The sequence below is a fragment of the Pundamilia nyererei genome, unplaced genomic scaffold (genome assembly GCF_000239375.1).
Source record: "Pundamilia nyererei isolate P.nyererei 1_Seehausen unplaced genomic scaffold, PunNye1.0 scaffold00022, whole genome shotgun sequence".
In the NCBI taxonomy this organism is placed as follows: domain Eukaryota; kingdom Metazoa; phylum Chordata; class Actinopteri; order Cichliformes; family Cichlidae; genus Pundamilia; species Pundamilia nyererei.
The window spans coordinates 2043442-2054956 of record NW_005187423.1 but is presented as its reverse complement, the minus strand read 5'-3'; the positions used below and the strand labels follow the sequence as shown (position 1 = coordinate 2054956).

At 40.9% G+C, this 11515-nt stretch overlaps 1 protein-coding gene across 1 annotated transcript in view; it reads right to left on the bottom strand.

The window, feature by feature from the left end:
- The window catches only part of cntln (centlein, centrosomal protein), an 82917-nt gene that overhangs the window by 9203 nt on the left and 62199 nt on the right, over positions 1–11515 (bottom strand). The window contains exons 20-21 of the mRNA XM_005727036.1: positions 8824–9021; positions 3303–3377 (exon numbers count right to left, since the gene is read on the bottom strand). Coding sequence (XP_005727093.1) covers positions 3303–3377; positions 8824–9021 — 273 coding nt within the window. The remainder of the gene's footprint in view (positions 1–3302; positions 3378–8823; positions 9022–11515) is intronic.

Below are 11515 nucleotides of genomic sequence, written 5' to 3'. Positions count from 1 at the left end.
ACACACACACACACACACACACACACACACACACACACAGATGGACATATCCTCATCCTCTTCTGGTGACAGCCAGCCAGTTAAGGACATGGATCTCTCTCATCTTTCCTTTCACTGGGTCTATTTCTGTCTCTGTGTCTTTTTATTCGAGGAAGTGTGTATGAGTACTGCTCCGGGTAAGATCATATCGCTATTAGGGGAGTGTGTTATTAGTGTCACAGACAGGGTGACAGCCCAGGCCATTCCACTTCACAGATGTTCTGCTTGGTGAGCCTTTCATAAGCTATGACAGAGAGTCGAAAAACCAAGCGGGTACTTTACTGGAGTTCTTGAAGTGTATGCACTCACTAGAAAATGTTGGCTTCTCTGCAGCAGCCTTCACTTAGTGTAGGCCCGATATCACAGCGGTCTTAAACACATAAATTAAGCTTATGAAAAAACCTGATCTTTTGGCATGCAAGATGTCCCACCAGCTGCCCCAAAAAATATAGAAATATGAAAGAGAAAGGCAAAGACAGAGCCTGGTGTCCACTCAATATGACAATACGCTTTTAAAAACCAGACAGCGAGAAGAAACTGCATGATCGAGCCGAGAAGAAAAATAAAATAAACAAACAGCAAAAAAACCAAAAAACAAAAAACAAAAAACAGAACAAGATGGACTTGAAAGGGGATAGAAAAAGTCTGTTTCAGTGAAGGGGGATGACTGCGGTGGTCCCAGTGGTCCCCACAGGGACCTGGGGGCGAGTCTCAGCCTTGTCATACTCCGCTTTTCTCCTCCTCCACTCTGCACACCAACTCCAGCCCCCCCCCACCATCCCTGTTCTGCCCACGGAAAACGTCGATAGCAGGCTGCCGGTGCCGAGGTCTCTGGTGGACACTAGCTCATTCTCCCGGCATCGACAGGCCCGCCAAATCAATATTTAGTTCCCCACTAACAAGCTGCCTCGGGGTCTGAGCCAGAGAGAGAGGGAGAGAGAGAGAGAGAGAGAGAGAGAGAGAGAGAGAGAGAGTGAAGAATGCGGGACAGTGGAGGATGGCAGAGAGAGAGAGCAGGGACTGAGAGCTGTCCAGCTAGAAGGGAAAAACATGGATTCAGTAGAGTGTTGTGTGTGTGTTAGTGTGGGAGGGGGAGAGGAAGGTGGAAAGGTCAGAAGAAGATCTGGGGAACAAGAGAACAGTGTCTGGTGTGTGTCGTGGTGCGGAGGCGACGCATGAGTGCCTGCGGCAGCCGCTGACAAGAACACAGACAAGACACACACACATACTCGACACTCTCAATCATACACATATCACAGCGAGCAGACGTTGACAGCACTCGAGCAAAGCTCCAGCAGAGCACTCACAGATGACTGGCTGTGTGCACACAAAGACTCCAACACAGCCACAATCTAGTTGCTTTTCTTTGTTTATCTTTTGCATTATTGTCTTTTTTTTTCAGAGGCTGAGCAGGATCGTTGGGGTGGGAACAAAATCCTCCACTTACTGTATTTGGTGGCCAATTTTTGTTTTTCAAGCACTGAAGACTGACAAGTAACAACGCCACATTTGGCTAAACCAAACTGTAACGTAGACACCAAAACATCCACTTAATCATAGATAAATAAATAAAATGCCTTAGTCAATAAATAAATAGATTTCTTCATTGTTCAAAAACATATACAGTGCCAGCCAAAGGTTTGGACACACCTGAGGGCCTGGATATCTCTAATTATCTGACACAGCTTTTATTAAAAACAAACAAAAATGAAGCAACATCTATGACGCACAAATGCACTGAAATGAAACTCTTTGAATCTCTTACACAGTGAACATATTACATGTTAAAAAAATACCCTAAGTTTTTATCAAAACTCAAAAATTCTAAACAGAACATCTGTGATGTTTGGAAGAGAGGAATTTTTACAGCGAAATCATCCTGCTCACTCTTTGGGTGTCTTTAAACGAGCATTTGTTGTTTCCTTTTCCTCTCACTGCTGCTGCTGCTGATTTATCCCAAACAACTACATAGTAACAAAGTAAGCTAGGACCAGATATTACATATATTTGATAGAATTTCCTGCTTCAGTATGGCAAAGAAAGCTCAACTTACTGTAGGTCAACAGCAACTTACAGCATGAATGCATGTTTTTTTTTTAGGTTCTCTGTTATCTCATCCAATCCGATCCATCCATGAAACTCATGAACATGGAGACACAGTCCATCCAGCCAGCCATCCAATTCAGGGTGGCGGGGGGCTGGAACCACCATAGGACGAGGGGCAGGGTACATCTGGACAGGCCACCAATTTATCCCACTGCCAACGCACACACACACCCATTCACACTCACATTCACACCTATGCGCAATTTTGAATCACTAGTTAACCTAACCCCACTGATAAAACAAGCTCTTGCAAATATCCATCCATCCATTCGCTTCCGCTTATCCTTTTCAGGGTCGCGGGGGGCGCTGGAGCCTATCCCAGCTGTCATAGGGCGATAGGCGGGGTACACCCTGGACAGGTCGCCAGTCTGTCGCAGGGCTAACACATAGGGACAGACAACCATTCACACTCACATTCACTCGCACATTCACACCTAGTGACAATTTTGGATTAATCAATTAACCTATCCCCACAAGCTGCATGTCTTTGGACGGTGGAGGAAGCCGGAGTACCCGGAGAGAACCCACACAAACACGGGGAGAACATGCAAACTCCACACAGAAAGACCCCGGCCTGATGTTGGAATTGAACTCAGGACCTTCTTGCTGTGCGGCAACAGTGCTAACCACCGTGCCACCGTGCTGCCCCCTCTTGCAAATAATAACTAAATAATTACTACTAGTACTACCTGTTGCCCAGTGTCAGCTGGGATACAGCCCCTTAGTGATCATGAATTAGATAAGGGGTTAAGGAAATGGATTGATAGCTGGCTGGAAAACAAACTTGCTTTGGTTGGGAAAATACATAATTGCCTTTCTGTTGAAATAAATCATGCACTTGTTTGTTATGTTAGACCATATTAGCAAGTACATTTCTGCAATGTCTTTTTAATTCCCTGTGCAACCAATACTGAAAATAGGCCTGCCTGGACTGCAGGTAATGACTTATTCGAACACAGTAGTAACTGTGCAGTAACCACGAATTACTTATATAAAGTAAACAGATTAAAGTGTGACTGGTAATTAAAATCTTAGTGGGACTAAAGCAAGCGTTTGTGTTTTTGCACATTAAAACAAAAATATATTATTTTGTGACTATTGCACTGCCTAAGCAGGAACAAGTTATGTGATCATTACTGCAAGTAGATGAGACTGACCTTCTGCTGGAGAATGTGGTTTACATGGGCCAGCCACTGCTGATCTCTGGGATACTCTGAGCAATCTGCCGTCCCCTGTAAACACAAAAGGAGATTCTCAGCAGTGTTTTCTTTTAGAGATCATAGGACAAGGAATCAAAAGTGTTGAGCGACAACCTTCATTAAATTGTAGGAATATTTACATTTTGTATAAAATGTCACGTCAGACATTATTGAGGTATAATGTTTCTACAAAGAAACACATTTGTTGCCAAAGGACAGAAATGTAGCACCAGTTGCACCAGTTAGGACCTGTAAGAAGCATTGTGGAGACTATTGCAAGGTATCCCAGCATGCCTCTGCATACTACTCATGTGTAAAGACCTAAGAGAGTGGCAGTGCTAATGAACATGGTGAAACGGAACTACATGGCCATGAGCACGTACTCCTGAGCTACCTATGCTTCCTCTTCACTTCAAATCCAAAGTGTCACTGGACAAGATGTGACGCGACTTGTGCTGGCTCGCAGGGATACAAGAGGAAGAGCAGGAGAAAAGTCTGAGTGCGTGTGTGTGTGGGTTTGAAAACGTCCCTGCAGTGACACAATGGCTCTAACAGGTACAAAACCGTTTCATGTGAGTTGGAGTTATCTTAATTCTATGTGTCCACTTTTTACTTCTTCTTTCAATGTAATTACAGTATTAATTAAATAAAGCTTTCATAAATTCAGCTTTATGTACTGTGTACTAATAAAGCACATTACATTATACAAAGACTAAAGGGAATCCATGCAATTTCAATCGTTTTTCAGTTTTTCTACTTGATAAATGTGTCAAATTACAGAAGTTCTGCTAGCTGGCTGCTTTTCTGTATTTATACTTTTTAAATCATGTATTTTTTTATTTATTACTTAACTACTTTGGTGTAGTATGAAGGGCTATGGGAGAGGTCTTTATCAACAGGAAAATCTAAAAAAATGTATGTCCTCTATATTTTCCAAAGCCATCAAGGAGGCTGGGCCAATTAAGGCCCCTGGGTCTTACATTTGACATCATTGCTATAGACAATTAAATTACAAATATCCTCTAAATTTAGACAAATAAATACAAAAATCCTGAACCATGGAAGATAACAGAAAATCTATCTGTATATTAAAGGATGTTTTCACTGTTGTATTTGCTGGCCCTTTGTTTAATTATGTATTCACGATAATCAAGGCTTTTCTTTAACAAAGCAGCTTGCCTTGTTTTTGTCTTACTGGAAGCACTGGAAGGATATATTTTAGTACTGGACATGTTTCATTTCACTGCACACTTTATCCCACTAACCTTGACATGATGGCTGGGAGCATTCACATACCACAGGATGTATGACAACAGTCTGCAAGTCTGTATCTCTTCCTGTTGATCCCCAGCTGTTTGGTACCCTATATAAGGTCTCTGGTGATAGTGCTTGTTTTGCCTAATTAGTGAATGATGCTTGGGAAACAGAGACCTACATCGAAAGCAAGGTCATAACAAGTGTGTGTGTTTGTGTGTTTATATTACTGAGAAAAAAAGAAAGCCTTTTGTGAGTGCTGTCTTAAAACATCTCACAACATAGGTGAACACTGTGTGTAAAACGCATGTATGCACTGTGTGAAAGTGTTTGCGTGTAAATGTGTGGGCGCTTGCTGGCCCTTGATAAATACATAACAAAGCACTGACCCTCCATCCAATATCAGGTGCAAAACAAACTGGCCTGGCAATTATAGCTTTATTACATCTGGATCATTAACTCCACAACAAGTTGCCAAGGGAGCGTGGAGCTGCTCGGGCCTTTCTGCGGCTCTGTTGCACACATGAACTGGATAGTGGACAGTAAGAGTGTTGAGGATGACAGCAGTGTGTAAATATGAGTGGAATAAGTGTGTTTCATTTAATTATGTGTAGCAAAGAAGCAAAGAAGTGAATATTGATATTAATTAGTAAATGAAAAACAACATTCCTAAAGATGGGATGCTGTATAAACTGTATGATTTGCACGTTACTCAAGCCCTACATATTATATAACAGAATCAGTACAATAACACCTAGACATTTTGCTGATATGCTGATTTTAAAATTGATGTTTAAAGCTCAGGGAATTCCTTGATACATAATGAGCTAAATGCTTTGTATGGGTGACAGGTTTATCACTGACTAGATTGGCATTTTCTCATTGAAAACATGCAAAGTCTTCATTCAAGAGCAGTTATATGCACTCCAAAACTTGTAGATAATGTTTAGTAATAATGGGTTCTTTGCAGACGTGCAAGTCCCCCCATTCCATTGGCACTAATGTGCTCCCATACAATCAAAGGTGCTGGCTTTTGTAGTGATAACAAGCCAGACGGTTTTTAGCTCAGATTTAGATTTTGAGAGTTTTTTTCAGCTCACCTTAGTCCATCTGAACTGAGCATTTCTCCATCTTTGTTATTTATGTGTCTTCTTTGCACAGCCGAGTTAAAACTCGCATTTGTGTATACAGTGACGAATGCGCTCACTGACAATTTTAAGGCAGAAACAAGTGAACAAAGATTATTTCTCTAGAGAACAGAAAATGCCTAAGAATAGGAAAAGATGATGGTCATTACAAGAAGGCCATCTATTCCCCAAATCCCCTGAAATTGTAAATAGAACCAGGAATAATTCACTTAAACAATTTGAAACACTTGAAATTCAAAAATGTATCGATTTCAAAACCAAGTAGTAGTGCCCTCCAAAGCTGAAAACTTCTAGAAATATTGTTGACAAGAGACATCAAACTAAAAGAAAGTAACTGTTGGCAATGCAGCGTTCTCATTTAAAAGTAAAAAAAGAGAAGTAAAAGCAATCCCACAGAGCCTGAACTCTCATTCAGCTCACTGGTATCGCAAAACTAAATGAATAAATGAATAAACTTGCTATGTGTTGGACTTGTTGAACACTGCTGGGACATCCTGATACAGTAACATCGTGTCAGTCCTCAAGCTCAATGAGTAACTCACAATCGAAAAAGATTGTGGAGACGCTGCTCAGAGTTTACTGAGCGAGGAGCATATTTCAGAAACAAATAACATGAAACATTTGCTTGTACAAAATGCTAAAGAAAAAAATCATGAGTCAGTACTTTGTCACATATATAAGTGAGTCCAGATTGTGGATAATGATATAGAGTGATTTTTTTTAATAACCACAAGCTGTTAGGAATCTTCTGCATATATTTTGCTTACAGCTGAAGGAAAAGGTTTGTGAACACTTTGCTAGTTTCTGATTTTCTGTATAACCGAGTCCAATTTTCCAAGAAGTGGAAAAACAGAAACAAATATCCTGATCATTCTTGAACAATAGCTTGGAGGAACTTTTGCTCATTGCCTCGCTCACGTTTGCCCAAATGAACTTTCTACATGAGGTTCTGTTCAATAAAAGACGGAACTTTGACATGTTCAATCCAAAAATCATATTTATTCGTTTTTGGCTATTCTTTGCTGGGATGACTTGTGTGCTGAGCGGCTGCTGTCTTCCTGCATGACCCACTTTCTCTTGAGATTTAGATGTCCTGACATTTTCCTTTAAAATTTGCTGATTTATTTCAAAACTCATCGCTCCATCAATGATGTTCTGCCATCCTGGCCCAGATGCAGTGAAGCAGGTCCAAACCACAATCGCCACATTTCAGAGGTTACATTGGAATTCTGCATTTTCTTCTCTCTGAACATCATTCGCATTTAAATAACTTCTATTTTGGCCTCATCTTTCTAGAAAACATTGGGAAACCAGCTTTCTGGCAGGCGAACAAAATATTTAGACTGAGAATGGTTACCTTTTCCTTGAAGCCCTGTCATGCACATCATTACTGTTTAGAGTTCTCTTGGCGGTACACTCATGAACTCTTTTATGAACCAATGTTGAACTAATGAGGCATTTAGTTGCTTAGAAGTTACCCTGGGATCCTTTGTGACCTCCTAGACTGTTACAAGGCTTCCTCTTGGAATGATTTGTTGGTCAACCACTCCTAGTGGTGTTGAATTCATTTGCACAAAGGCAGCCCGGTTATGAATTGCTTATGTCCCTATTTAAAGATCATTTTGTAGCATGATAAACATAAACAACAACTCCCTGTTCTTTAAATAGAAACACCCGATTATCATTACAGCCTACAAATTCCTGAGATCTGTGTAATTTTTCAAATATAATATTGGGCACCTTTTTCCTGAGTCTAATAGTTTCTTTTCATCTCTTTAATGGGGCTGTCTTTGTCTAGTTTTATGAGTTAAAAGGGAATGAGACTGGATGGTTATTTGGGCCATATTTAAACAGAAAGGGTTCACAAACTTTTTTCCAGGAACAGTACCTGCTATCCCAAGTGAACAACAGACTACATTATAGTGTAGTCTTTCTTTTGAATTTTAACAGTAAAAAAGTTTTAACCTTTTACATCCTTTAATAAACACAGACACAAGGGGTAAACAAACCAGTGTTAAGGCACCAAGTAGATTCTAATAAACCATCACTAATAAAATGCAGTGGAAGAAAACAGGTGGTGAAGAGAAAAAGAGTGATTTTACCAACAGAGGTTAAAGCTTTGGTGAAAGGGACTGTTTGTCAAGTGAGAAACTGTTCCCTTTCATCTCTTGGGTGGAGCTGTGCAGCAAAGGGCTAAAATTGGTTTCAAGTGTGAGTAAGTGTCTGCTGCGCCCTCTCTCATCTTGTGATAGATGGGAGGAAGTCCCCAGGGATGTGAGGCTGATTGTAACATAGGGCTGCTAATTGATGACATGGCTGGGTGTGATCTATGGTGGAGCGATGGCCCACCAAGTTGTAAAAGAGTCTGGAAGACTTCTGAAAACCGACAACACTCAATAACAAGGAATTTTCTGTTCAATGACTGCTTTTACCTGAAAGGAGGGGTAAAAAGTTGTACGCACTCAGCTTGTGCCATTATTAAATCTTATATCAAGTTGATATGTGCTGCAGGAGTTGACAGGTTTTTGATCTTGCCTGGATTGAACACTCACTTTAAACATGGAGTCTTCGCTTTGGCACTGTTACTTCCCATCTTATTAGTGACATGCCTCTGCGCATTTTTTTTAAAGTTGTCCAGGATTGCTTACTTGCTCTATCTACGCATCAATGAGAGGAGGTCAGACACAAGCAGACATTTCCAGGAAGGTTAAACACTGTTGGACAATGAAATGATGGCACCTACTTCTCTCCTCTTTCCTTCTTTTCAGACTGATGCCAATCTATAGTTTCTTTTCCCAGCGGACAGAGCAAAGTAGCTCTTTGACACTAATTTTGCTTTACTTGACAAAGAAGATACCCAAAGCCAAAGCCAATATTAATGCCATACTGTCCTTGCCAATCCATGGTGCACATGCACAGAAACAAAAAAAACTTTGAGGATGTTTCAAAATTTTACAGCATTAAAAAAAATCTATCACAGGTATGCTGAATGCCCTGGGCTTAATCAATCCTAAACTTGATATAATTCTTTAACTCAGAATTTGTATATAATCGTGAACACAGTCTCCTGGGCTTACCTGATCAGTTTCCATTATGTCTGCGAGATCATTCTCTGACATATTGAGGATGGAGGCAGCAATGGACTTGGCTTTGATCATAGACTTGGCTGAGAGGCCGCCCTTTGCTGCCACAGAGTTGGCCTGCCTCAACCTCCTCCTCTTCATCAACTGCTGCTTGACCTCTTGAACGTCTAAAAGTATTTCACTGGCCAGGGCCTGAAGGGGGAGGAGAAAAAGGAATAAAAAAAGAAGAGGATGATGAAATGGATGTAGAAAAACAAGAGGGATAGCTCTGCCTGGCAGATGAATAAATGAAATTGATCAAGCATGCGCCAGAGAGGCCTAGTACATTATGGAGGAATATTGAGTTTGACACACTCAGATTCTCTTCGGTTTCGCCTCACGCTCCCCTGTAGGAATGTGGACCTGAGGGTTTGTTGCCCTGTCGATTGAAAGCTGAGGGAACAGAGCTTTGATATCAAACGCACCCCAAGTTTTGCTAAATTCTCCACAGACAGAGAATCATGCATCAGAGAGAGAAAGACAGGGAGCTACTGAAAATACAGCCATTCATTTATTTATTTGCTTTCTGAATGTCTCACAGTACAACAGGGCAGCATAACACTGTTAATAATTAAGCTACGAAGGGCTGTTTCAAATGGTGCCCAAGTGAAAGGCAAGCGAGACGAGGAAGGCCTGCGATGGCACAGTTGTCGGGCACTAAATGGGAGTTTGCTCTAAATACAGAGAGACAATTAAATGTTAAAACTGCCACTGTACACGAGAAAGTCAATAAAGTAAACTCCCCTTTGCTTCATTTTGAGCTTATTGATCGAGGCAATAATCTTCTGTATCATTCCCTTGTAAGCCCGCTGAAAAGCTGACCTTGGAATAGATGGTCAGATGAGGGAAAGCTAGAGACAGGAGAACTTGCAGTACACAAAACAAAATAAAAAAGAAACACAAAGTACAACTTCCTCTTGGACGGCAGAAAACACAAGCAGGCAAACAAGAAGCGCGGGGCACGTACACCGACACAAACCTAAGTACAAACACAGAAAGCACTCAAGGGCTTTAAAGTAACACTGGTAATCACACATGAGCAGCGCTGAATTGCGCAAAAAATCTCCACTTTTCTGTCTTAATTTTACACAGGTGCACCAGGTGCAGTTTACAAAACTAGAAGTGGTCCCTGCTGGAGACTGCTGAGAGAGTAGTTAAAGGCTTGCAGTTGACATAATGCTTCTGGTCTATTAGCAAAACACTGAACATTCAGAAATACAAAGGGAATGTCTTTAAGGAAGATCATAATGTAGTAAATTCATTCAAATCAAAAAAATTAAGTTTAAATGTTTCGGGAAAAAGTTAAAAAGTGAAAGTGTGAGATGTCAGTACAGATTCACCAGTTGCACTTCTAGAAAACAGTGTGACAAAGTCTTGATTAAACTTCAAAATGCAGCATTAGTGAATTATTTTCACAAGCATCCATCCATTCATCCATCCATCCTCTTAATTGCTTATCCAATTTAGGGTCGCTCGGAGGCTGGAGCCTATCCCAGCTGTCACACGGAGAGAGGCGGAGTAGCTCTGTGATATACTGGATAGGCTGCCAGTACATCGCAGGTCTCAACACCGTGTTAACCCCTGTACCTCTGTGCCGTCACAATTGCTTCTACTTTCATATGGATATAAATATTCAAGATGATGAACAGAAGACATAAACACTAGTTATTAAGGAAGCCAGCTTCAGTTCATTTAGGTCATCTTAGCTCTATTCAGCCTTAGGGAATATGCAGCTCATTAACTAACAGTTGGACATCCTATTCTTATATTTACAGCCCAATAGACATTCACTCATTAGTCAAGGGTTAAATTCAATTGCCGTAAATATTGTGTGTGGAATCATCCAGAAGGAGCTTAAGGGGTGACTTTATCACTCATTTTGACTCTGGGAGAGATGGCTGGGACTGGCGAATGCAAGCGTTCACACATACAAGCTTTTGAAATACACAGAAGGAAAAATGTGTGTGTGTGTGTGTGTGTTTATTAAGAGGTCTTAGCCTGGCGAGTACCACAAACAGTATGGCCAGAGGGCCAATTTAGACAGGACGAGGATCAGGGCATGGAGATGTGGATCAAATGAGCAGCTAAAAGATATCCTCTTTGATAATAAACTACCATTGAATTAGCATTTACACACATGAGCACACAATGGGCCCTTTATAAATAAAAAGAACAGAGCAAGAGGAGAAATGCTCTAATTTTGTTGGATCATCTACCCACTGATAATAGCAACTGCTGTTTAGCAGTTTATTGCATACCCTATGAGCCTGAATGAGGTTGCGGAAGTTTGTTTCACAGAATATGAAAGTCATATGTGGCTCTCACATCTCTTGTTATGAATTGTTTTGATTTCCTGCATGTCTGAGCCTGACAGCATTTTAAAGTAATTAAAAAACACACATCTATATTTAAAAAAAATAGGGGATGTAGGGATGACTGGCCAAAAATTGTACTTTTTGTACTCTGCAAGAGAAAAAACTCCTCTGTGTTTGTGTATTGTGCAGCAGTCACTACATGCAGGGCCACTGTTTAGCAGTTCAAGAGCAGTGCTTACAGCCTGGGGCGTGCACAGGGGCCAGAAGGGTTTGCTGGCACACAATAAAGAAATATACACACACACACACACACACACACACACACACACACA